This window comes from Heterodontus francisci, chromosome 10 (genome assembly GCF_036365525.1).
Source record: "Heterodontus francisci isolate sHetFra1 chromosome 10, sHetFra1.hap1, whole genome shotgun sequence".
In the NCBI taxonomy this organism is placed as follows: Eukaryota; Metazoa; Chordata; class Chondrichthyes; order Heterodontiformes; family Heterodontidae; genus Heterodontus; species Heterodontus francisci.
In genome coordinates, this window is record NC_090380.1 from 12,928,158 (window position 1) to 12,955,996 (window position 27,839).

The following is a 27,839-nucleotide window of genomic DNA, read 5'->3' on the forward strand; positions in this document are numbered from 1 at the left end:
GGAGACTGTTTTAGAAAAAAGGTTGGGTTAAAACTTTTAAAACAGTTCAGTGACTGTTTCATCAGGCTGGTGCTAGACCAAGACAAAAACACTAAGGAAAGAAGTGAAAGTATTGCAGATCAGTTTCTTCCATTTCTTTCTGGTTTATGATAATCTGTGAATCTCTCCTGACACCTGTAACTTACTACTTTGCTGTAGCTTCTCTTAGTTATGTGGAGGTCTGTTGCAATCACTTTTCTCAGATTTCTCAACATGATCACTTTTGTCATTCTTTTCACTTTGCCCATCTCTTCCAAACTGATCACTCTTTCTGTCAATGTTCGCTCCTTTCAAATCAATTTCCTCGCTCACTTTCAACCTTTTCACTTCTGTCATAATCTGAACTACTCCTGGGAACAGCTGAATGTCAAAATTATGGTCTTTGATTCTATGATTCTATCTGTAGATGAAGACTGTTGGAGAGGTGAAAATATATTTAATGTGGCTGTGGTTGGCCTTCCTATATCCACACCTGTATCAACAGAAAATACTGGAAATACTCAGCAAGCTTGGCCGCATCTGTGGAGATAGAAACAGTTAACATTACAGATCTATCAAATTCCATAATGCTCACAGACCTGAAACGTTAACTCTGCTTTTATCTCCACAGATGCAGCCAGACCTGCTGAGTATTTCCAGCATTTTCTGTTTTTGTTTCAGATTTCTAGCACCTACAGTATTTTGCTTTTGTTCCACACCTGTGTCATTAGATTTTGCTTCCAGATCTGCCACTGCTTTTGAACCTGATCCCTGGTGTTTCCCTGTAAGGTTTCAAACTGCTTTTGGCTCCCACACTCAACCCATTGGCTTTTATTGTCAATCCCAAGGAGGAGGACAAGAATAGGAGTACACAGCATGAGGAAAATGGGAAAGAAGCGGACAGATTATGTTGAGGGATCCAAAATTGCAGTGGCAAAGGCTTTTGAGCAGGTTTCTGACATACTCTTGGCATTTTCAGGCATTCATTAAAAGCCTTGCTTTTCTGAAATCTACATATCAAAGTAAATTATTCTTGGTAATGTCTATTGTTTAACATGTACTCAGTTAGGGGAACTCACGGGAATATTTAAGAAATAACAGTGGCATCTGTACAAAGTATTTCAATTCTGGGCCTGAGCAACAAGAGGTTACTGAGGGGGAAAAAACAGCTTGAAGAATTGCTTCTCACTGAACTTATCTGCCATTTCCTTTGCTTTTACATTTCATTTCTGCTGCTTAGTTACAATAAATTTCTGGCACAAAATAAGTAGTAGTAATAATTAAAAAATTTTTTGCCAGTATTTATTCCTCATCTAGTTGCCCTGAGGGAATTAAAGAGTTAACCATGTCAGATTGGAGTCACATGTAGGATAGACCGGGTTGGTTCCCTTCCCTTCCCTATTAATGAACCTTTAGTAGTACAGTGAGAAGAGATTTGGTGAACAAGCAGAAGCATATAGGTTATGCAAGTTTTTGGCGACAGAACTGTTAGTCAAAATGGAATAACCTCCAGAAAACCTGCCTCATTCACCAACTTCACAAACTAAACAGGCTAGGCTGGTAAACATTGTTGAGACAGAATACACAACTAATACCAGTTAGGATTTATGTTTTAAGTATTTATTTAAAATTTTCAGATGCTGCAATATTTTTGTAAAGGGCTTTGTCCTATTCGAGATTAAATAATTTCAATCTATTATCGGTTTGCGTTTGGAAAGAAAACTCATAATTTTATACCAAATCTCTTAATTTTTCAGAGTTTGTCTCTTGACTTTTGAGACAGTGGGTTGACATCACTGTATTTGTATTAGTTGTCTCTTTAGAGCAAGTAAGGCTGTTGATCATGGTGGAGGAAGAATCTTTCCTCACTGGAATTGTTTTGTGCTTTGCTTGTGGAGAGACTGGCGGAAGCTGCTCTCCTCAGAAGAGAAGTTTAAGAGGCGATTTCTTAAAGATGCTCAAAATTGAGGGGTCTTGATAGCATTTTATAAGGAAAAACTGTTTCCATTGGCAGGAGGGTTGGTAACCAGAGCACACAGATTTAAGTTAATTGGCCAAAGATCCAGAGGTGATATGGAGAGTTTTTTTTACATGCAGCAACTGGTTATGGTCTGGACTGCACTGCCTGAAAGGGTGGTGGATGCAGATTCAATAGCAACTTTCAAAAAGAGAATTGGATAAATAGTTGAAGGGGGAAAATGTGCAGAGCTATGAGAAGAGGGTAGGAGTGTGGGGCTGACTGGACAGCTCAATCAAAGAGCCGGCACAGGCACAAATGACTTCCTTCTGTGCAAATGAATGTGATGTCAAACTTCATTATACTTGTAACGTTTAAATATATATATTTTTAGATGGTAAAATTGCAGGAGGTGTTTAAGACATTTTACCTCGGAAAACACAGTGGCAGAAAACTGCAGTGGCAACCAACATTAGGACACTCTGTTTTGAAAGCAGAATTCAAAGAGGTAATGCTTTAATTATCAGGAAGTCTTTTTTAAACATATTTTGTTGTGATGTACATCTGATGAAAATAATGATGACTGAGAGGTACCGGAATAGCGGAATGTAAATTACCTGTCACAATGAAAATAAAATGATTTGGCAGCACAATATAATTTAACTTTTTTTTAAAATAAACTTGATTGTTCCCACTAACAGACAAAATTAAAAGTTGCTTAAGTATTTCCTTTGCTTTTATAGTTGTGGTTTTGTCAAAATGTGAGTACACCATTCAGCCCCTTGATCCTGTTTCACTGTTCAGTTAGATCATAACTTATCAATATATTAACACCAGCTACCTTTCTTGGTTCTGCAACACTTAATACTCTGACCTAGCACAAATCTATCAATCTCAGTTTTGACATTTTCAGTCGACTCAGTCTCACCAGCTTTTTGGGGAAAGAGAATTCCAGATTTCCACTACACTTCTGCTTCCTGACATTGTTCTTGAACAGCCTAGCTCTAACCTTAAGGTTATGCCACCTTGTTCTGATCTCCCCCATGAGGGAAAATAGTTTCTCTCTATCTATCCTATCAAATTCTTTAATTGTCTTAAACACCCCAATTAAATCGCTTCTTAATCTTTATTCAAGGGAGTGCAAGCAAAGTCTATGCAGTGTGTCCTCATAATTTAACCCTTTTAGCCCCTGTGTCATTCTGGTAAATCTTTGTTGCACCCCTTCCAAGGCCAGTATACTCTTCCTGAGGTGCAGTGCCTAGAACTGAATGCAATACTCAGATGGAGTCTAACTCGAGCTCTGTACAAATGTGACATAAATTCCACCCCATTATTTTCCAATTCAACATTCCATTGGCCTTTTTAATTATTTTTTGTACTTGTCCAATAGCTTTTAGTGACTTCTGTACTTGGGTCCCTGAATTTCTCTGTTCCTCCACAGTTTCTAGCTTCTTGCTATTTAGAAAAAATTCTGATCTATCTTTCTTGGGTCCACAGTGGATGATCTCATACTTCTGCAAATTGAGCTCTGTCTTCCTTAGTTTTGCCCAGTTACTTAATCTATCAATGTCCCTTTTCAACTTTCTGCCCCTTTTTTTTTTACTGTTTACTCCACTATTTACTGTGCCACCTAACTTAGCATGGTGAGCAAACTTGGGTGAATGGCTCTCTATTCCTTCATCCAAGTCATTTTATAAACAGTGTAAAGCCCCAATATAGATCCATGAGGGACACCACTAGTCACATCTTGCCAAATTGAGTATGTTCCCGTTATCCCTACTCTCTGTTTCCTACCTCCGGACCAATTCCCTACCCAAGCCAATAGGCCGTCTCCAATTCCAAGCACTCTCGTTTTAGTTAAGTCATTATGTAGAACCTTATTGAATGACTTCTGGAAGTCCACATAAATAACATCCATAAATAACATCCCTTACCTACCACATTAGTGACGTGCTCAAAAAATGTGACGTACTGTTTACAAATCCATGCTGGCTCTCTCTGGTCAGTTATATTTGTCAAAATGCTCAGTCACTCTGTCTCTAATAACCCATTTTAGTAACTTTACCACAATAGGTATTGGAGTAAATATACCTATAATTTCCTATTGTATCTCTCCAACCTTCCTAAATAATGGATTGACATTGACAGTTTTCCAATGTAACTTACCATTTGCAAGTTGATGAGGTGGTCATTAAAGTTAATGATATTCAGGGTGCTGTACAGATGTAAGTCTGTTTGTTCATTTTTTACACCTCATTATCCTGGGCTCTTTCCTAGAACTCTAGCCCACTGGATGGGGAGGAAGTTGGAAAAGTACTAAAGCTGGAGAGGGAAGTAGGAGAAGGATTTAAATTTATTTATTTATTTATTTGATTTTATTTATTTAGAGATACAGCACTGAAACAGGCCCTTCGGCTCACCAAGTTTGTGCCAACAAACAGTAATCCCATATTCCCTACCACCTACCTACACTGGGGGCAATTTACAATGGCCAATTTACCTATCACCTGCAAGTCTTTGGCGGTGGGAGCAAACCAGAGCACCCGGCGAAAACCCATGCGGTCACAGGGAGAACTTGCAAACTCCGCACAGAGTACCCAGAATTGAACCCGGGTCCCTGGAGCTGTGAGGCTGCGGTGCTAACCACTGCGCCACTGTGCTGCCCTATAAGTTGTGCGACATAACCACTGATATTTTTTAAACAAAGCACAAGACCCCCAATTTCTCATGAACTTTCCTCATGAAAGGCCCACATATGAAATGCTAACTTATCTTCCCTCCTAGGATGCTGCCACATTTACTGTGTATTTCCTGCACTTTCTGTTTTTATATCACATTTCCAGCACCTGGAGTATTTTCCTTTGTGCTGGTATATACTATATCTCCATTCGCATGTAACAGATATATAGTACATTTATTGATAATGTATAGTCAAATCTTTCATTGAAAGTCATTTTATTTAACTGATATTTTTCAACATCTTTAAATTAAGTTACCACGTTGCTGCATTATGTGTTGCTCAATTCAGCTGGTTGGATGATTCAAATTTTTAGGCAGAAGTATCTAGTCGATTGAATTAATACAGTAAATATGTACATTTATTCATTATATATTACATTAATGTACACCATATATTTTTATATAATATCTTAGTATATGTCATATATAGTATAATATCAAATAATATAATCCATAATATATAATCACTTATGGTGTTTGATTGTTGTATTCTATTTGAGTAATGATGTTGTGGTTTTTTTTCCTCCAATTCATCTACTTGAGCCTGTTGTTCTCAGAAAATTGCAGCCTGAAATTATTTTGCTCCCATTTGATCTCAAGACTCAGGCACTGCCTGGGAGGGTGGTAGAGGCGGGTTGCCTCACATCCTTTTAAAAAGTACCTGGATGAGCACTTGGCACGTCATAACATTCAAGGCTATGGACCAAGTGCTGGCAAATGGGATTAGGTAAACAGGTCAGGTGTCTTTAATGCATCGGTGCAGACCCGATGGGCCTCTTCTGCACTGTATTATTCTGTGATTCTGTGAAGACTGGAATTAGTATTTCTTCAATGTGTGCTCCAGGGTAAGAAGGAACTACAGGTTTCACTCTTCCAGACCTTGGTGCTGCTCATGTTCAACGAAGGCAATGAATTCAGTATGGAGGAAGTCAAGACTGCAACTGGCATAGGTATGGAAATAATCCAAAACTGAGTGTTGGCTGTTCAGTCTTTGCTGTACAGGAACACCGGAAATTGTTCAATGCTCTGCAAAGCTAGCAATGTGGATTTGAAAATTTAGTAGTGTAGAGAGATAAGAAATATGGAGCTGCTGCTTAATTAGTTACTAACTGATTGCAACAGCGCAGTTCCTATGTGTAAGAGGATACCTAGTCACAATGCAATCAAAAGTCAGCAACTAATTAGACTGCTCTACCTAATCAAATTTTGTATTTCTGATTTTTTTGCTGTATTTTTTTCAAAACAGTTGGTCCCAAATGCTGTGTACGTAATAGTGTTCTTCAGATATTACAATAAGTTGGTTTGTCTCTGTTCTCTACTTTCCTATTGAATAGAAACCATGTGCATGGTATATTGTAAAGCCCTCAAAAGATTTTATAATGAATTGTGCTACCCAGCATTTCGCTTGTGGGAAGTTCTCAGAATCGACTATCACCAAGGCATTGCTCAGACCTGTGTCAGTCGGCAACAATTCTCCTCAATGGTGGTGGCAGGGTCTCTTGTTGAGTTGACTCCACATTGGCTTTCCTGGCATTGGAAGACTGGGACAGAGTCAGCCTTGAGTAGCAAGCTTGGTCTGAGATGGCTAGCTGGTCCATAGTAGTTCAGGACATTGCTGATGATTAAACAGCCAGCCTTTCTTATTAGTGTTCTTTGGAAGGTTTGATCCATCACTCAACCCAACCCACCTTTAGCTATTTCATCAAAGACCATCCCTCCATCGTAATGTCGAGGATAGGGCTGTTCACTGAAAATTCTGTGATGTTCAGCTCCATTCACAACTCTGATAATGAAGCACCCAAGGACAACCAACAACGGAAATTGAACAACATTCAGGCTTGAGCTGACAAATGGGTAGGTGACCGTTCATGCCACACGAGCACAAGTGATGACCTTTTCAAATGAAAAAAGTCCAGCCACTTCCCTTTACGTTCTGTGGCACCAACATCACCCTGCCATAAACATCTTTGGTGTCTTGGAAGTTTAACTCTATCAGCCATATTAACACCATGGCAGAGTATGGGTACCAGGATGTGGGACTCACTTCCTGACCCTCAAATCCTGAGTGTGATGGAATACTCATCAGTCTCCTGGATGTGTACTGCTGCAGCAACACTCAAGAAGCTCCATACCATCTAGGACAGAGTAATTAGCTTGATCTGTACCTACCCTCACCGCCATTGGTGCATTGTGGTTGGAGTATGTAGGATCCATAAGATCCCTCCCTCCTCTGCAACCTCTACTACCAATAAGGACAAGAGCAGTAATGTCATGGGAGTGTCATCGCCTCCCCAGTCCTCCTCTTCCAAGTCCAACATCACCCAGATTTGGGCATATATTGTCATCCATTCCTTGTTGCTGGAATTCTTTGTTGTGGGAGTGCAAGGACTGAAGCAGTTTCAGGAAACAGCCCACCAGCACCTACACAGGCCAAGTAGGGAGAGAAAATAAATACAGCCGTGCATGCATCACTCATGTCCCAAGAATAAGGACATTTAAAAAAAAAGATATCACTGGGTGCCTCCTGGTCACCTTCGAGTAACTCTGTAAGCCAATGTTTAGTTAGCCAAACAGCAGGAAGCCTACCAATGCTTACTGCATGATTTAGCTGGTTAAGCTCCAACCGTCTAGGTACTCTAATTGGCAGGTTGAGGCTAGTGGCTTCCCACAGGGATCTGTGTTGGGGCCTCAACTATTCATTATTTGTTAATTTAACAATTTATTAACAACTTAGATCTTTGGGTAGAGAGTCACATATCCAAGTTTACTGATGACAAAGATAGGTGCATTGTAAGCATAAAACTACAAAGATATTAATAGGTTAGGTGAACGGTCGAAACTGGATTTCAGTATAAGCAATTGTGAGGTAATCTACTTTGGATCTAAAAAGGATAGAACAGAAGCCGTAAACAGTAGATCCAAAGAGACTTGGGGGTCCATGTAGATCATTAAAATGTCAAGGACAGCGACAAAAAAAGTGACTATGGAATGCTGGTCTTTATATCTAGAGGACTAGAATAAAAGGGGGCAGAAGTTATACTACAGCTATACAAAGCCCTGGTTACACCACACCTTAGGAAGGATATATTGGCCCTGGAGGGAGTGCAGCATAGATTTATTAGAATGATATCTGGACTCCAAGGATTAAATTAGATGGGGAGATTACACAAACTCTGTTTGTATTCCCTGGAGTTTAGAAGGTTGTGGGTGATTTGATCAAACTTTTCAAAATATTAAGGGGTGCAGATAGGGTAGATGGAGAGAAACTATTTCCACTGTTTGGGGAGCCTAGGATTAGTGAGCATAGTCTAAAAATTAGAGTCAGACCTTTCAGGAATGAAATTAAGAAACACTTCTACACACACACACACACACTGGTAGAAGGTTGGAATTCTCTTCCACAAATGGCAACTGAAGCTAGATCAATTGTTAATTTTAAATCTGAGATTGATAGATTTTTTTGTTAACCATAGGTATAAAGGAATACAGAGCAAAGGTAGGTCAATGGAGTTAGGTCACAGATCAGCTGTGGGTTCATTGAATGGTGGAACAGGTTCGAGGGGCTCAATGTCCTCCTCCTGGTCCTATGTCCATCCTTCCTTTCCTTTTTTTCCTGTAGAACAATACCTGTTGCAACACATACTATATGCTAAGTTTCCAATGGGAATGGTTATATGTACTATGCATTAATAAAATAATTTAAGGAGTGCCTTTCTAAGGAGTGCACTTCCTTGTTTTTGTTTACTAAATATGTGTTTTGTATTTTGACCCCTCCTTTAGAGGATGGTGAATTAAGAAGGACATTGCAGTCTTTAGCCTGCGGCAAAGCTCGCGTGTTGAACAAACTTCCGAAAGGAAAAGATGTAGAAGATGGAGACAAAATAATCTTTAATGATGACTTCAAGCACAAACTGTTCAGAATAAAGATTAACCAAATCCAGATGAAAGAAACTGTATGTAATCCCTTTAATAGCATTTTACCATAAATCAATTCCAGTGTATAATGAGAATGTATGTCATTGTTATAGTCACACTCATACTAATAACCGTTACAATGCAGCCATTTTGGGGCGATTCCATTAATATTTTCTTGTCCCTTTTCAGGTTGAGGAGCAAACGAGCACTACCGAGCGGGTATTCCAGGATAGACAGTACCAGATAGACGCTGCTATAGTTCGAATCATGAAAATGAGGAAGACACTCAGCCATAACCTCCTTGTTTCGGAACTCTATAACCAGTTAAAATTTCCAGTGAAGGTAATGAAAGACTTTTGTAATATAATCTATAACTGCCAAGACCCCCAAAACATTTGCGGTCAGACTAGTATCTTTATAGCAACAGTAGAAATATAGTACTCCTTTAAATACAGGATTTCTAGTTATTTATATGTCAAAGACTTTAACAGAATAAAAATTTCTCACTCTGAGAAAGCTACATAAAACTGTCCATGTGTAAAAACAGGCCAAGGAATCTAAATTCAAATTTTATCAAGAGTCAAGACTTGTGACTTGTTCATAGTCATAGAATCTGAATGTCTAATTGGGAACTGTTTTCTCCTGAGTTGAAAAGGTAGGTTTACATTTGGTGGGTTCAATATTATTTGAGGAATAAACACTTTATTTCCTTGAAATCTGCCTGTTTATAATTTCCACATCTATCACTGAAGCAAACAGCTTCCTAATTCAAGTTTTGCAGCAACATTATAATTGTTACTTCCTTAAGTCTAAGTTAGACTGTGTAGAAACTCTGGAGGATATAGACTGTTATCATCTTCATCTATAGACTTAATGCTGATGTATTCTTTTAATTCACCTAACAGCTTTTCTAAAACTTTTTCAATCAAATCTAGTGAATCTTCATTTTTAGCACAAAGAATAATTTTCGAATAATCAGTTGTATCAAATAATTATCCTGGCCATTTTGCCACATTTAACCAATGCCATCATCTCATCCCCATCCCATCCCTTACTGAAACAATCTCTCCAACCAGAGTAACTCTTGGATTTCCTTTACCTTCCGCTGTTTTTGTTCACCAACTATTGGCAGCTGCACATGTGTCACACGCTCCAGTCCTCTGTGCACCCCACGTGCCTCTGCATCCGCCAGGTACTGCCCACCAAATAAACCCACCAACTGACACAGCCCTTAAACTGACAAATCAAAATAGTTCAGGCAAACACATAGATTTGGGGGAAACAAACACTTGTCTGTTTTGTTCCCTGAAATTCCACAGGCACTGGCTGTATGCCACTTTCGCTGACATCAGGAGAGCTCTCCCTGAAAAAACTTGAAGCAAGGTCAATTGAAAATGTCAAACTTTAGAGTGTTACATTTTTGTTAAGTAATGATATTAAGCAATACGGAGTCAAGATACAGATCAACCATGATATAATTGAATGTTGAAGCAGGCTCAAGGGGATGAATGGCCTCCTCCTGTCCTTATATATTTCACCTTGTATGAGCCTAGATGGTGTTGGTAGATGGCTCGATTGTGATGAACATCACAGGCCTCACCTGCCCTCCCACTATCTGGCTAGAATCACTGGAAGATGATTAGAGGAGAGAATTCTGTCTTTAGTTACCTCTCCCAAGGCTCCTGAGTCTAACTGCAGTGTCCTGTAGCACAGAGCAGTGATTGAACTTGGCACCTACTCTGGCCAGTCTGTTCACCAGCTGAACTATCAAGAGACTTCTCCTTGATCTTGCTCTCCTGAAGACAAGCTCACAATGCTTGGCCACAGCCTCCACATATTTGTTGGTAGCTGCACAAACAGCAGTGGCCCTCTGAATTCACTTAATGACAATTCTGCATGTTTGAGACCCGACACACTGCCAGTGTTGCTGAGTTATCATAGAATGGTGGGGTAATCGTATGAGCATACAGCCACCAGAGGTCAGTAGAGCCACAGCCTAGTTAAATTTTTCCCCTTGTTCCAGCTGGTGCCATAAAGGTGAAATACAAGTTAGCCACTGCACCAGCTGAGATTGACCAACTCCGCGCAGACACGTGGTCAAGTCTGGGACGTTAATGGCCTCTCCAACCACGTGGTGCCTTTGCTTACTTGGGCATCAGCAGAATCATACTCCCAGTTATTTGCTTAATTTCTTTAAAAGTAAAACGCATTCTGTTGAGCTGTTACATAAATATGAAATGGGAGGAAATCTGCCGTCCTTAGCTGATCTGGCCTACATATGCCTCCAGACCCATAGCAATGTGATTGACTCTTAACTGCCCTCTGAACTGGCCTAGCAAGTCATTCAGTTGCATCAAACCACTACAGAAAAGTTGAATAAGAATAAAACCAGACAGACCATCCAGCATTGACATAGACACCGGAAATGACAACGGCAAACCCAGCCAAGTCAACCCTGCAAAGTCCTCCTCATTAACATATGGGGACTTGTGCCAAAATTGGGAGAGTTGTCCCACAGACTGGTCAAGCAACAGCCTGACATAGTCATACTCATAGGTTCATACCTTTCAGTTAATGTCCCAGACTGCTCCATCACCATCCCCGGTATGTCCTGTTCCACCGGCAGGTCAAACCCACCAGAGGTGGTGGCACCATGGTATACAGTTGACAGGGAGTTGCCCTGGGAGTCCTCAACATTGACTCTGCATCCCATGAGGTCTCATGGCATCAGGTCAAACATGGGCAAGGAAACTTCTTGTTGATTCCCACCTACTGCCTCCTTCAGTTGATGGATCAATACTCTTCCATGTTGAACATCACTTGGAAGAGGCACTGAGGGTGGCGAGGGCACAGAATGTACTCTGGGTAGAGGACTTCAATGTCCATCAACAAGACTGGCTCAGTAGCACCACTACTGACCGAGCTGGCTGAGTCCTGAAGGACATAGCTGCTAGACTGAGCCTGCAGCGGGTGGTGAGAGGGAAGAGGGAAAAATCAACTTGACCTTGCCCTCACCAGTCTACTTGTTGCAAACACATCTGTCCATGACAGTACTGGTAGGAGTGACCACCGCACAGTCCTTATGGAGACGCAGTCCTGTCTTCTCACTGAGGGCCCCCCACCATCATGTTGTGTGGCAATACCACCATGCTAAGTGGGATAGACTCCAAAAAGATCTCGCAACCCAAAACTGGGCATCCATGAGGCGCTATGGGCCATCAGCAGCAGTAGAATTGTCTTCAACCACAATCTGTAACCTCAAGGCCCGACATATCCCTCACTCTACCATTACCATTAAGCCGGGGGACCAACCCTGGTTCAATGAGAGTGCAGGAGGGCATGCCAGGCGCAGCACCCAGGCATACCTCAAAACAGGGTGTCAGCCCAGTGAAGTTACAACACAGGGCTACTTGCATGCATGGTTTGTCTTTTCCCACACCAGAGGACTGTTTGGTCACCGTTTATTGTTTTTGTTTGTTAATTACTTCAAGTACTTGCTTTTGTTAAAGGTAGTTTAATTGGTAGAGGTCTCATGTGAATTGTCAGCTTGAGCTATTGTGTCAAGTTGCTTCAAGTCCAGATCAGTAAATCCCACCCCTCACCCTTCTCATTCTTGATTCCAAGTGGACCTAGAAATTGCTTTGGTTACATAAGGAGAGTTACCTGGATGTTGGGATGTTTACCTGAAGGGATAGAGCTGAGATTCCAGGAGACAAGGATAACCCTGTACAAGACACTGGTATGCCATTAATGTAGAAAAGGGCAATCCAAACTGGTTCACTGGTTCATAGTTTGAGACATCTGAGCTGAGATTGGTCACTCTGGGGAGCTGGAGTCTGGGAGAAATTATTTGAGATTTGGAAGGGAATGTGTGAATTGAACCCCGATTAATATATTCCAAATTGGCACAAACTTTAGAGCCAGAGGACACTCAACTTTACTCAGTTTCGTAGTTTTCGATACGACTTGGTAGGTTGAGTCCAAAGCAGGGTAGCAAGGGAAATGCATTCTCTATGATTATATGGACGAGCTGGATGGTCAAAATCTAGTTCCAAGCTGGAGCAGGTCCGTAGTGGCTCCCCACAGTTCAAAGTAAGTGAGAGCGCACTCTGCTGTGTAGAGATGCTGAACGCTGATGTGTGTGGGAAATGGAAGTGTTATACTGTTGCAGTAAGGCATGCTTTTACTGAGGCTGTTTTTAAGATGTGTTGCTTTGACAGAATAGACCGAGGTGCACCACTTGCTGCAGATATTAGGTGCTGGGATCGTAGATCTCTTTCCTTGCACAGCACAAAAACAAACTTCAAAATCAAAAACAAAAGATTCAGTACTCCTCGAAAAGCTGCTGTTAGTTTGAGGCCCTCTTGTTTTGAATGTGATGCTGACTGTACTTTTGGATTTACTCCGATTATCTCAGCACTGTTGATACCATGCTTTTTCAGAAATCTTGTCAGTAAATGGACTCTTTTTAAACTGCAGGTGTATCATTAAAAATGAAGTCTAATCTTGTGCTTGTTTTTGTTTTTCACTCTTGTCGCTGCTTTATTTATCTAATATTCAGCCTGGAGACCTGAAGAAAAGAATTGAGTCTCTTATTGACCGGGACTATATGGAGAGAGACAAAGACAATGCCAACCAATACCACTATGTGGCATAAAGGACAGACCAGGACTGTCGATGCTGCATCTCAACTCCACAATACCTGTAAGATGTCAAGAGCACTGATTCTGTCTGCACCCTTTTCACATTCTGTTTGATTGTTGCACACACAAGCCAGCCCTAGACAGGTCTGCGAAGCAAAGGAGGCATTCCTTTCAGAAGAATTACTGGTTGGCGTCCCTTTCAGGAGAGATGGCCTTGGGTGTTCCTTTCAAACAGCTTTTAGCATAAGCCTGAGGAGCACTTCACAAAAGGATGTGAAAGGGTGCAGTTATAAATGCACTTGAAACAACAGTCTGTCTACTTCTCTTGCAAGTGGCTGAGGACTGATTGTGTTTCCTGTCTACATTCATCTGGTTTCATGTGAGGCTCACACTGTCAACTCCTGTACTTTGCTTTTAGTTCTGATTTATAAAATCTGTTTGTACTTAGCACTCCCTCACTATATAACTAATGGCCACATCCTGGGATCTTTTAAGAGCATCCCATCTATTTATAGAAAGATTTAGATGCCCGAGTACAAATTGCTCCTCACTATACGCTGACTTTTGTAACCATACGACATCGGTGAAAAAAATTATTCTTTTTAATAAGTCAAATTGCCAGTCATTAAATTGAACAACCATGACAACTCATGAAGTAATTAATTGAACAGTAGTGGGAGCCATTATACTTCTGTTCACCCAACACACATTGCACGGTAACACTTAGGTGGAATTTTATGCGTGTGTCTTGTTTTATGTTAATCGAAAAATGTTACTTCAAAATAGAGACAACTTACTTGAAGTGCCAAAGACCAGAATTGCAAACATGTATTCTACTAAAAAAAAACCTTGCTATAAAATAGTGTTAGTTGGCTTTTACAGTAATAAAACCCCCAGTACTCTAAAGTCAGTCCTGCTCTTGATATTTGCTTTAGGTAGATCAACTAAAGCCTCCTTCACCCACCAAGTCTGCAGGTAACTAGACATTACGATTGCTTTTTCAGAGTTCATTGCTCTTTCATTGATGGACTCACAAGGCTATTCCACAGAAGATCTTGAAACTTTGTCATTGTGGGGATGTACATACAAGAACAATAATGCTTTGTACCATATATATGTACTCCTTTGTATTCCTTCACACTGTAAATCATTCAGATTGCTAACTAGTTTGATGGTAGAGATGGTCAGCTGAAAGTTTGTGAGTTTTATGATAACTTGTTACATATTGTAAATATGTTACCTCTCAGTTCAAAAAGTCCAAAAATTATTCGGGTTTTTGTCTTGCAATAATTGAATATAAAATAATTTTCTGCCATGGGGTGAACGTTTTTATTGGCATAACATTTATACAACATATAGCAAATACATTTTTCACAACTTGTAACATTAACTATTGATAGTGACAAGTTAAAGCAACCGTCATTTGTAATTTTTATATCTTTTATCATCACATGAATTTATCTTGCAGTGATTGCAATTCTTTTGCTGTTTTTATGCTTGTAGCTGATCATCAGTGGCTGGGCCAGTTGTACTTGAGGTAGTGACCGGCTGATAAGGGAGTGGAGGTGTGGCAGGGGTGGGAGACAGCTGGAGGGCCAGGGATATGGGAATGGGAGTCTGTGTCAATTAGTGACTTATTGAGGGAGTTGAAGACTTGTGCTCCAGAACTAGCTGCACCCCACAAGAGGATGGTGAGCATGTGGCGCATAGAAGGATGTACATGATAAGGGTGACTAGGGAGTGGTCAGAGATAGCTAGAGCAGTAATAGAGACCTTGGGATGAATAGATAGCTGGCACCCAAGCAATAAGGAAGGCAACATCCATCAGACGGAGAGAGGGCCAGATCTGGACAAAGAACAGGTGCCAAGCTAGGGCAGGGGAAGTCTGGACAGAGAGCAGGGAGTGGGTCAACAGTCTCAGCAATTACTGATTGTCAAAGGATTACTTGCAGCTGCTGGACAAAAAAACGAACAACTGTACTAAGATGTGTGTCTCAAAATAATGGCAGAATTCCAAAGTTTGGCAAAATGCACCCATAAAGTATATTTACCTGTACTGTGTGTATAGCATTTTCTACTAAATGAGTGCATGTGGCTACAACGCTGTCAGAGACGCCTCACTTGTGGCTAGTCGGTCATTTCTGTTGACCAACACCACCAATGAGCTATCACATGGAGCATTCTCATTCCTGTTAATCTCACCAATGTTCTGAGCTTTCTGAAAGAATGGATTTGATTTGTTTTGACTGAAAGATACTCTGTGCTGAAGGTTGTGCTCATTGAGACCTGAATTTATACATGGAAGGTATCATTTACAGAGAGGAAAGCACCAGTGTTCTTTTCTCAGTAGTTGCTTATGATGTGTGTGTGTTCACCAAGGATCAGCCTTGTCCTAGCTACAGAATGGGTTATCCAACTCAGTCTTTTTGCAGATTTAGAAGTTTTCAGAGATCAAAATATTTTCAACTTTATCTAGTTTAATCATTTGGAAAAGAAAATTCAGAAGACTTTTTGAAATTCTTCAAATGGTTTATTTGGTCTATGAAGATGTTACATAATCCAGTACAAATTGTAAGTGAAGAATAAAACATCACTTCTACTCCTAAATGGAACTTTGACAGACATTAATTAACCCAGTCATAGAAACTGCTTGCTTTTTATATGTTTAAAGATTTCTTGTGCTTGTAATTCAGTGTGTTCACCAGTAGATAAATTCATTTATATACCTCACCCTCCCAGCAGGAACTCACGCCCTCAGGGGGATCAGTTCTCACCTTATCCCTGACCTGCTCTCCCTAGGTATGGGGCTTCCCGCTGGCTGTTTGGGGTCAGTGACTAACCCTATCAGGCAGAAATAGTTGGGAGAGTTTGGATATTTTCTGCACTAGTCAGTCTTCCACTTTGAGCAGTCCAAAAATGTTACATATTGTCAAATCTATCGGTATTATTTCCCCAGTCAGTGCTAGTCAGTCAAGGCTCAACAGCTCATGGAGTCTTATGCAAATTGATCCTACTACCTATATATGTCAAGCAAACTGTTCAACAAGCACCCAAGAGTATGCCCACAATGTGAGGGTCAAAATACTTCACTGTTCAATTCCATTGTCTGTTTTAGTGGCTGTTTCTCATTCAATCAGAATATGTAACAGGCAGTTTATGAAAGGCAGCAGATAGTTTCAGAAATGTGTCAAATGTCTCAGCCCAATGCCAAGTAAGTTTGAATGTGTAACATGATTAGGCACATTATGGGGCCAGAACATGACCTCCTGCATTGGCCAATAATCAGATGGCTATTTCAAGGCCAACTCATACAACACATAATCAGGTCTTGGCTCAAGGCTGGTTGTATTTCAGGGAACTGGTTGTTGCAGTGGGTGAGGCACTGGCCTTTCACCTCTGGAACGCAAATATCTGCTGGCTAGAAGGGGCCTTTGTGAAATGAGTCTCTGTAGTCTCAACCGAGTTCCTAGAAAACATGGGCCAACAGCACAAACCTGCTCTTCATCCAATACTGGTTGTCAGTCAGCCCGCAGGATGACTGTTGGGGGAAGTGCATTGTTGAGGTTAGACAAAAAGGAGCTTTTACTCTGCATTAAGCTATGACTGGAGTGAGAAATGTTCCATGTCCAAATGTCCCTCATCTTGATGTGGACAAAAAAAAAGTTTGAGGAAAAACTGTCCTGATAACTATACTTTCAAATTTTGAAAAAGTAAATCTTATTTGTTTCCACAAATCCATGTCACTGGAGTCTGATTTCTGTACTATTATGACAGCCCACAATAAGAAGACTGTTAACAACCATGGTTACTGTTAGATTTCCTGCCACTTCGCTTCCAGAAATGCCCAGCTTGAAGAACTACTGCAGTTGCCAGCATTTGTAATATTTCTCCTTCAATAAAAGCAAAATACTGCAGATGCTGGAAATATGAAATAAAAAGAAGTGTTGGAAATACTCAGCAGGTCTGGCAGCATCTGTGAAGAGAGAAGCAGTGTTAATGTTTCAGGTCACTGACCCTTCATCAGAACAGTTCTACTTCCCTGTTCGTGAAAAACGTGGGACCTGGACAACTGCTCAACATAGCTGGTTGAATCTGTGCCATAATCCACCGCTGGTGACAAGTTTTTTGGTTCATGGGATGTGGGTATCACTGGCAAGACCAGAAATTATTGCCCATCCCGAGAAGGTGGTGGTAAGCTGCCTCCTTGAACTGCTGCAGTTCATGTAGGTACACCCACAGTGCTGTTAGGGTGGGTATTCCAGGATTTGGCACAGCAGCAATGAAGGAACAGATATATATTTTCAAGTCAGGATGGTATGTGACTTGAAGGGAAATTTGCAGGTGGTGGTGTTCCCATGCACTTGCTACCTTTGTCCTAGGGTCACAGAGGTTGCTGGTTTGGAAGGTGCTGTCGAAGAAGCCTTGGTGAGTTGCTGTGGTGCATTTTGTCGATTGTACACACTGCAGCCACTGTGCTGATGGTGGAGAGAGTGAATGTGTAAAGTGGTGGATGGGGTGCCAATAAAGTGGGTTTGTTTGTCTTGTATGGTGTTGAGCTTCTTGAGTGTTGTTGGAGATGCACTTATCCTGGCAAGTGGGGAGTATTCCATCACACTCCTGACTTGTGCCTTGTAGATGGTGGACAGGCTTTGGGGAGACAGGAGGCGAGTTGCTTGCCACAGAATTCCCAACCTCTGACCTGCTCTTGTAGCCACAGTGTGGGACTGGTCCAGTTAAATTTCTGGTCACAGGTGACCACTCAATGTTGATGGTGGAGGATTCAATGATGGTAATGCTATTAAATGTCAAGGGGAGGTGTTGTTGGAGATGGTCATTGCGTGGCACTTGTGTGGCGCGAACATTACTTGCTAATGACCTGAATCAGTTCAATCTGTGGATATCAGTTGTTTTCCAAGACCCTGCGACAACCAACTCAAATAGGGGCTGGAAAAGCTGAACAGATGGTTCGCCAATGTAAATACAAATAAACTAGAATGATGAATTTCACTGAAACACAGATTTGGTGCCTACTTTCTTATTTCATTATGTGTTGATTTTATCAAGTGATATGCACATGTTCTGACAATCAAAGTTAGTGTGATATAAGCAGTACCCTTGGGAGTCTCTACCACACTCGACAGGATTTCGCTCCTCGATTCATTAATGATGTCCTGGGACAACTAAATGCTTTGCTGAATTCTTCAAAGTTACTCATGGACCCCATAACCCTGAAAGTAAAAGAAGTGAAGTCACCTTGCAGACACCAATGTTAACCTAGATTCAAATTAAATGGAATTTTTTTTTTTGAAGTACTGCAACACAGAAAACTGTAGTAAGAGAACTGCATGCAACACCACTATCTCATAGGGAGGGCCTCAAATTCAAATTAAACCCAAACAGAGGACAATTGCCTATCTGCTGACTCAAAGGGTTCCACATGAAATGAGCATGCTGAGTCTCAATCCTAATAGACAGGAGCAGCAGCATCAAAACCCCCCTAAATCTGCACAAATCTGCAATCTCACCTACCCAGATCGTCCAAAGGATAGTTTGTGTGAGAAATTGGGGGGGGAAATACCAGAGTGGTGCAGTAGGGGGGTGATCTTCTTTAAATAGAGTAGAGGGAGCTTTTCCCAGCACTTGGTTGTGCTGTGCCCGAGAGTGTTTGATAATGGTGCGATGTGCAAGAAATGCCAAGTGGGCCATTCTCCAGCATTGACATCAATCACCTTGTGAAGCCACAGCAGCTTGCGTTTATATAATGTCTTTTAACTTAGCAAAATATTGAAGCATCAGACTGAGATCTATACACTACAGGAGCTGCAATTATTTTCTTAACAAATGTTTCATAAATGGGAGTTACCATGGGCTGAACCCTACCTGAACTCAGGAGGACTGTGAGCTCCATTCAAAATTTTATTCCTAGCTGCCGCTGGTCTATAGATGTTGCATCTAACCTAGAAGGATGGAAGATCAGCACATTGTGAGTATTACTCAAACATTTGCCCATGAGGTAGAAGTATAGCAGAGATATGCTAAGGTTTACTGGGACCCTGAAGTGCCAGGAGCTGAAACTGACAGTAGGGCAGGAGTTAGGAGCAATGCAACAATCCCTAGTATTTGTGCTCCCAGTACACTATTGCATGATGGGTGTACATTTCAGGAATTGGAGTCTGGAGGACAGCATGCCCTGTACATCACCGCTGAAGGACAGAGAATTATGCTGGATGCAATGCACGCTGTGATATCTCCCTGTATAAAGAGTAATCGCCCTGTATAGTCCATCACTCTGCTTGGTGCTGGTCTGTCACTCTGACTAAACATAAGAATTAGGAGCAGGAATAACCATTTGACCCTTTGAGCCTGCTCTGCCTTTCAATACAATCATGACTGATCTTCTGCTTCAACTCCACTTACCTGTCCACTCCTCATGTCCCTTCATTCCCCAAGAGACCAAAAGTCTCTCTATCTCAGCCTTAAAAATACTCGACGATGGAGCATCCACAACCCACTGGGGTAGAGAATTCCAAAGATTCACAACCCTCTGAGGGAAGAAATTTCTCCTCATCTCAGTCCTAAATGATCGATCCCTTGTCCTGACACTGTGCCCTCCTCTGTGGAGGACAGTGTGATTGGGTAACAGAGTGCTTTGTTTAATGGAGTGCTATAGTCAGGAATTTGCTGTAGAGGGGAAGAAAGTGCTGCTTTTTATTCTTTTTATGTTACCTCCAGTAGCTGGTGAGTGTTCTTTGTTTGTCTCCAAGGTAGAAGACTGTAACTTGCTATTTCTTTACCATATTAGTAACTAGTTAACTAATCAAATAAATAAAGTTAGACAGACATGGCAGGGCGGGTGGTGCGCTGTAACTGCAACATGTGGGAGTTTGTGGTGAGCACTGCAATCCCTGACAACCATATCTGTGGTAGGTGGCTACAACTTGAGCAACTTCATTCCAGAGTTGCTGAGCTGGAGTCTAAGCTGCAGACATTGCGGGGCATCAGGGAGGGGGAGAGTTACTTGAACACTTTGTTCCAGAAGGCAGTCACATCCCTTAGGTTAAATAGAACTTTAGAGTAGGTCAATTGTCAGGGGCAGGAGGCTGAGACTGCCAGTTAGGCAGGTCTGAGGATCAAGGATGTAGCGGTGAAGGAGCCTTGGCCCTTGACTGTAGTAGTTGATAGGAGACAGTACAGTCAGGGGAATAGATACTGTTCTCTGCAGCCGAGACTGGGAGCTCCGAAGGTTGTGTTGCCTGCCCAGTGCCAGGGTTAAAAACATTGTGCAGCTGGAGACAAACTTGGAGTGTGGGAGGGGGATGATCCAGTTGTTGTGGTCCACATAGGAACCAATGACATAGGTAGAACTAGGAATGATGTTCTGCTGAGAGAGTTTGAGGAGTTAGGGTCCAAATTAAAACACATGCATTGCAAAGGTGATAATCTCTGGATTGTTAGCCATGTGCCAATCAACATAGGGTCAAGCAGATTAGAGAATTAAATGCATGGATCAAAGAGTGGTGTGGGAAGAAAGGGTTTTGATTTATGGGACACTGGCACCAGTACTCAGAAAAGAGGGAGCTTTTCCGTTGGGATGGGCAGTTTTTAAACCATGCTAGGATCCGTGCCCTGGTGAACTGTATAATAGGTCTGCGGATAGGGCTTTAGACTAAAAGAAGAGGAGAGGAGTCAGGCAACGGGAGAGTTAGAAATGTAAAGACCAAAGTATAGAGCAGTGTAGCAATTTGGGTAAAGACAAGCAGAGTGGACAGGAAGGGACAGAGAGTTAATGGTAATAGTGCATCAGTGAATTAGGTGCATGCAAAAAATGGTAGTAAAAAAGTAAAATTAAAGGCTCTTTATGTGAATGCGCAAAGCATTCACAATAAGATAAATGAACTAGTGGCACAAAAATGGTAAACAGTTTAGATCTAATCGTCATTACAGAAACATGGTTACAAGGTGACTAAGGTTGGGAAATAAATATTCCAGGGGACACAACATTTTGAAAAAGACAGACAATGGAAAAGGAGGAGAGGTAGCCCTCATAGTAAAGGGTGACATAAGGACAGTAGTGAGAAAGGATCTCAGTTCAGAAGATCAGGAAGTAGATTCAGTATGGGTGGAGATTAGGAATAGTAAGAGTCAGAAAATGCTACAAGGAGTAGTTTATGGGCCCCCAACAGTAGTTATACTGTTGGACAGAACATTAAGAAAGAAATAATTGGAACTTGTAATAAAGGCAATGGGGACTTTAATCTTCATATAGACTGAACCAATAATTGGCAAAGGTGGTATGGAAGATGAGTTTGTAGAATGCTTTTGTGACAGTTTCCTGGAACTATACATTGTGGAACCAACTAGGGATAAAGCTATTTTAGATCTAGTATTGTGCAATGAAGCAGGTTTAATTAGTAATCTCATAATAAAAGATCCTCTGGGAAAAAAGTGATCATAATACAATTGAATTCCATATTAAGTTTGAAAGAAACATATTCCAGTCCCATTCAAGAATTTTGAACAAAGCCAATTACATTGGTATGAGGGGAGAGGTGATTAGATTAGATTAGAGATACAGCACTGAAACAGGCCCTTCAGCCCACCAAGTCTCTGCCGAACATCAACCACCCATTTATACTAATCCTACACTAATCCCATAGTCCTACCAAACATCCCCACCTTTCCCTATATTTCCCTACCACCTACCTATACTAGTGACAATTTATAATGGCCAATTTACCTATCAACCTGCAAGTCTTTTGGCTTGTGGGAGGAAACCGGAGCACCCGGAGAAAACCCACGCAGACACAGGGAGAACTTGCAAACTCCACACAGACAGTACCCAGAATCGAACCCGGGTCCCTGGAGCTGTGAGGCTGCAGTGCTAACCACTGTGCTGCCCCATTCTATGTGGCTATGGTTGATTGGGTAAATAGACTAAAAGGTCTGGTGGTAAATGCACAGTCGGCAACAGTTAAAGAAACAATTCAAAATGTTCAACAAAAATACATTCCACTAAAAAACAAAAACAGCAAGAAAGATCCAGCTGTCGATTACTCAGGAAGTTAAGTAATATTAGATTAAAAGAAGAGGCTGACAATGTTGCAAAGAATAGTGGATTGGGAGTGTTTCAGAAACCAGTAAAGGTGACCAGAAAATTGATAAAAAGAGGGGGGAAAAATATGAGAGTAAACCAGCCAGGAATAAAAAAAACCAGATTGTAAGCTTTTGCAAGTATATAAATAGGAAGTGAGAAGATAAAATATACATTGGTCAGGGGCAGAGACAGGAAAAATTATCATGGGAACAAGGAAATGGCAAAGATGTTGAACAAATATTTTGTCTGTCTCTACAGTTGAAGCCAGAAATTACATACCAGAAATAGAGTGAGGAAATTAAAGTAATTAGTATCAGCGGAGAAAAAGTATTGGAGAAAATTAAGGGACAAAAAGCTGACAAATCCTGAGGACCTGATGGTCTACATCCAAGGGTTCTAAAAGAGGTATCTGCAGAGATAGTGTGATTTTACAAAATTCCTTAATTCTAGAATAATCTAAGCAGATTGGAAATTAGCAAATGTAACACCGCTGTTCAAGAAAGGAGGGAGAAAGAAAACAGGGAACTACAGGTCAGTTAGCATGACATCAATCATTGGGAAAATGCTGGAATCTATTATTAAGGAAGTCTTAGCAATGCACTTAGAAAATCATAGTGTGATCATAGAATCATAGAACGTTTAAGGCACAGAAAGAGGCCATTTGGCCCATCGTGTCTGTGCCAGCAAAGTCAACATGGTTTCACGAAAGGGAAATGATGTTTGACAAATTTAATGGAGTTTTTTTGAGAATGTAACTCGTAGGGTAGATGAAGGGGAACTTTCCAAAAAGTATTCGATCAGGTGCCACCCAAAAGGCTGATTATGCAATATAAGAACACATGGAGTTGGTGGTAATATATTAGCATGGATGGAGGGTTGTTTAACCAGCATGAAGCAGAGAGTAGGGATAAACAGGCCATTTTCACGTTCGTCAGCTGTAACTAGTGGAGTGCTGCAAGGATCCGTGCTGGAACCCCAGCTATCTATCTATATCAATGACTTAGATGGAGAGACGGAGAGTATGAAGCTAGGCAGCAATGTAAACTGTGAGGAAGACACAAAGAGGCTGCAAAGGGATATAGACAGGTTAAGTGAATGGGCAACAAGGTGGTAAGTAGAATATAATGTGGGGAAGTGTGATGAACAGAAAAGCAGAATATTTTTGAAAGTGTGAAACTTCTAAATGTTGATGTTCAGAGAGACTTTGGAGTGCTTGTACAAGGAACACAGAAAGTTAGCATGCAGGTGCAGCAAGCAACTAGGAAGGCAAATGGCATGTTGGCATTTATTGCAAAGGGATTGGAGTACAAGAATAAGGAAGTCTCGCTACAATTGTACAGGGTTTCAGTGAGACCACACCTGGAGTACTGTGTGCAGTTTTGATCTCCATATTTAAGGAAGGATATACCTGCATTGGAGGTAGCACAGCAAAGGTTCACTAGACTGGTTCCTGGGATGAGGGGGTTGTCCTATGATGGGAGGTTGAGTAAGTTGGGCCTATATTCTCTGGAGTTCGGAAGAGTGAGAATGAAACATACAAGGTTCTGAAGGGGCTTGGCAGGGTAGACACTGAGAGGTTGCTTCCCCTGGCTGGGGAATCTAAAACACGGGGGCACAGTGTCAGCATAAGCGGCTGATCATTTAGGACTGAGATGAGTAGAAATTTCTTCACTCAGAGGGTTGTGAATCTTTGGAATTCTCTACTCCAGAGGGTTGTGGATGCTCCAACATATATATATATATATTTAATTTGGATATATTTAAGGCTGAAATCGATACATTTTTGGTCTCTCAGGGAATCAACGGATCTGGGGAGCGGGTCGTAAAGTGGAGTTGGGAAAGATTGGCCATGGTCATATTGAATGGCAGAGCAGGCTTGACGGGCCATATGGTCTACTTCTGCTCCTATTGCTTATGTTCTTGATTCCCCAACCAGGGAAACAGCGTCTCAGTATCAACCTTCAAGTGTCCTTCAGAATCTTGTATGTTTCAATGAGATCACCTCTCATCGTTCTAATCTCCAGAGAGTATAGACCCAATTTACTCAGTTTCTCATCATAGGACAACCCTCTCATCCCAGGAAGCAATCTACTCAACTTCGTTGTATTGCCTCCAAAATTCATCGCTCCAGTTGGCAGTGGTCCTTCACTCTGACTGGTGTTAAGCCTCTTGAGTCATATCGGCTACATTCAAGGAGCACATTGCCACTTTGTGTAGAAGCAACTGTAGGCAGTGGCACTGGGATTTGGAAACAGAATGGCATGTTATAAGCTGGGCCCAGACATTAAAATATGGAGTGACATTTTTAAAACAACAGAGAAGCAGCAGGAAGCCTATTTAGTGAGCAAAATGGTGACTCGGCTGGGAGAATGAGCTTGCACTGATTATATCAGCACAAGTTGTAACCTTGTAAGCTGCTAAGGGATTGTGGGGTTTGGAGCTTAAATCATGAAACTGTCTGCCAAGTCAGGCGCTAATAAGTTGGATTCTTTCTGAGTGAAGTCAAGCCTGTTACACAATGATAGATTTTATAAAAAAATAATACCGAACCCTTTCTCATGGGATACATCCTCCTGCAAGAATAATCTGTCTTGAGCGTTGCAGATACCCCTGGTAGCTCTGCTGAACTTGCAGAGCAGAGAATCATGACTTTTGGCCTGGAGGAAGACCATCAGGGAGCAGGAAAGTCCAGTTAGTTTGACCCAAGCTGTGTGGAGCTGGACGGTAGGGGGAGCAATTATTGACGTGGCCAGAGCCCCCTAACCCAGCTGCATTGTGAATGGACTGGCACACTTGGAGATCCTTATTAGATAAAATGTTCTGTGGACAGCTCTTGGGCTTTGAACGGCTGTCCTCCCCTTCTCTGGTCACCATACCTTAATCATTCTCAGGTGACTGGATTAGGTTGCATGTTTTATCAAGTGGTGCAGAATAAGATATTAGCAGACGGAAGGATAGGGATCCACGGGTCTTGCGTTAGTGCAGAGGCCAGTGCTGCTGCAGCTAGAATGAGCCCACTGTGTTTATCATATGTTGAAAGGATTGTTGGCACATTGGGTTGACATGATACTTAGCACAAGGTTTTCTGTATAAGAATTCCCCCCTTATGGCTTTTGCTACCTGAAAGGATGTTTCAGCGGGGATATCTTCCCACTGGTTGTTTGTGTCGTGTTATGTCCAGGTTCCCTCTCCTCTGTGAGTTTCACTGTTAAGCTTCTCTTTGGGCAGTTGGTTAGGTGGTAGTGTAGTGGTAATGTTACTGGACTAGTAATCCACAGCCTAGGCTAATGCTTTAGGGACATGGGTTCAAATGCCATGGCAGATGGTGAAATTTGAATTCAATTAATTAAAAAAATCTGGAATTAAAATGCTAGTCTAATGATGACCATGAAACCATTGTCGATTGTTGTAAAAACCCATCTGGTTCACTAATGTCCTTTAGGGAAGGAAATCTGCTGTCCTTACCTGGTCTGGCCTACATGTGACTCCAGTCCCACAGCAATGTGGTTGACTCTTAAAATGCCCTCTGAAATGGCCCAGCAAGCCACTCAGTTCAAGGGCAATTAGGGATGGGCAATAAATGCTGGCCTAGCCAGAGATGCCCACATCCCACAAACAAATAAAAAAAAAGTAATGGAGCATGTGATAACCTTGCAGACCCTGGTGGGGCCTTATTGTAAGATAACCCTGATCTGTCCAGGCATCAAGGTGCTTATTGGTTTGAAAATGATCTTCTGCCTTGACCTTGTACCTTTCTTCCACTGTTATTTGTGGCTGTTTCAATGGTATCACATGCCAGTCCTGAAGAGGTGGAGCCTTCACCTCCTGGGACCAGCCTGCCTTCTCCTACAAATAGCCCAGGCACAGAGGATTGTCTTTAGATAAACATGTATCAGTGCACTGAACTGCTTGATTGTGCACTGCTGGTCACGGACGGCTTACAGATGGATGGAGTGGAGGAGGGTCTTATGGTTCACAAAGGTCATGGGACTTTGGAGAACCCTGTGATGTGTAAAAATCAATTCCAGTATGCTTGGGTCTCTGCTGATTCCGAAGGATGATGTGCTGGGGTCTGCCTGAATGAGCAACAGATCAGCAAGTGGCTTGTTACATCTATGCATTGCCAATCAGCTGCTGTTGCTGAAGCTCCCCCCTACTCTCAACCCCCTCTACCTGGCTGCTTGGAGGAACCTGAGGGTTTAGGTCAGGACAGTGATGACCCTGAGTGCTGTTGTGGATGATGCCTTTAAGCCAGCTTGGAGCAGACAGCACAGTTCTGTCACTTCTGACTTGTGGAATCAGAGCCAGTGAAGGTAGTTTTCCTCAGACATTCCGAGGTAGGAGGTAGATGTCTCTGGCGTGGTCCTGTGGGTCAGGTTTCTTTAATGCAAGCCTTTCATCCATTCCTTCCTTCTCCAAGCAACAGGAAAAGAGGGATATCCCCACTGGAATTCCCAGATCCTGAATTTTGTTTTATAGCAATGATAAATTACTCGGAGAAATCTGGGACAAAGTTCTCCAAAAGTAGCTGAATACTGAAAAATTCACCTGTAACAAGCCCAAGGTTCAAGTCTGCTTTTGAACACTTGTACAGGGTATGCTAGTGGCACTCAGCCCAGAACATGTCTGACCCTAATCACCCATTTTATTCGGGTAATCTGAGCACACAGCATATTCACTATGATTGTGCCAACTTAAATGTAATTTGCATTGATTATTTTTGGTATAACAATGCTATGAAGCACCACTCACATGAGCGTAACTTAAAAAGAAAAGCTGATTGTTGTTCAGTTCCAGCCCTGGCAGCAGTGCCTCCTCCCTGCTTCCTCTCTTCTCCCTTATCCATTTCCTATAGGCCTAGAGGGAAACACATTCATCGTCATCAATAGGTGAGCAACACAATTATATGACAATGGTCAGAGTCGGTGAAGTTCCACTGCATGCTGTTGCATAATCCTTACCCTGTTTTTTACTTCTGTTTTCAGCTGCCCAGTGTTTTCGAATCCTAATTTTTAATTGGCGGAGACAATTGCACTCAAATATTTATTTCCTGATGGTTATGCACAAATTGGGCACGCACTATTCACAGGAGAATACATGTGCTTCACGCTGAGGACCACAAACCCTTGAGGGCCAAGGTAACCTAAGTGGTGTTGTTTGGGTCTGGCTGATTCAGACAGATTGAGAAGGGCCGACCTGCACAGAGACAGATCTCCCAGAGTTGGGTACTTGGCTTTGGCTATGATTGGATAATGAGATGAAGAGGAGAAAATTGAAGGGCTATGGGGAAAATGTAAGGGAGTGGGACTAGATGTGTAGCTCTTACAGAGAGCCAGCAAGGAGATGACAGGCCAAATGACCGCCTTCTGTGATGTAACCATTCTGTGATTGAAGTTGGCTCATCGCTGCCTGGTCAGGGTATGTGGGGGAAGTCTGAGTAGAGAGGGCTCCTAACTGTGGGGTGTTGCCCGAG

General features: G+C 41.8%; 2 protein-coding genes across 3 annotated transcripts in view; one reads left to right on the forward strand and one right to left on the reverse strand.

Annotated features, from left to right (window-relative positions):
• LOC137374296 (cullin-4A-like) overlaps positions 1 to 14,587 on the forward strand; it is a 91,045-nt gene extending 76,458 nt beyond the window's left edge. The window contains exons 16-20 of the mRNA XM_068040118.1: positions 2,370 to 2,483; positions 5,559 to 5,664; positions 8,495 to 8,667; positions 8,819 to 8,971; positions 13,191 to 14,587. Coding sequence (XP_067896219.1) covers positions 2,370 to 2,483; positions 5,559 to 5,664; positions 8,495 to 8,667; positions 8,819 to 8,971; positions 13,191 to 13,286 — 642 coding nt within the window. The 3' untranslated portion in view covers positions 13,287 to 14,587. The remainder of the gene's footprint in view (positions 1 to 2,369; positions 2,484 to 5,558; positions 5,665 to 8,494; positions 8,668 to 8,818; positions 8,972 to 13,190) is intronic.
• Positions 14,588 to 14,593: 6 nt separating this feature from the next.
• phex (phosphate regulating endopeptidase homolog, X-linked) overlaps positions 14,594 to 27,839 on the reverse strand; it is a 183,949-nt gene continuing 170,703 nt past the window's right edge. For both annotated transcript variants that reach the window (XM_068040120.1, XM_068040119.1), the window contains 3 exons: positions 27,119 to 27,223; positions 19,153 to 19,229; positions 14,594 to 18,500 (listed from right to left, as the gene is read on the reverse strand). In XM_068040120.1, the coding sequence (XP_067896221.1) occupies positions 18,398 to 18,500; positions 19,153 to 19,229; positions 27,119 to 27,223 (285 nt within the window). In that variant the 3' untranslated portion in view covers positions 14,594 to 18,397. The remainder of the gene's footprint in view (positions 18,501 to 19,152; positions 19,230 to 27,118; positions 27,224 to 27,839) is intronic.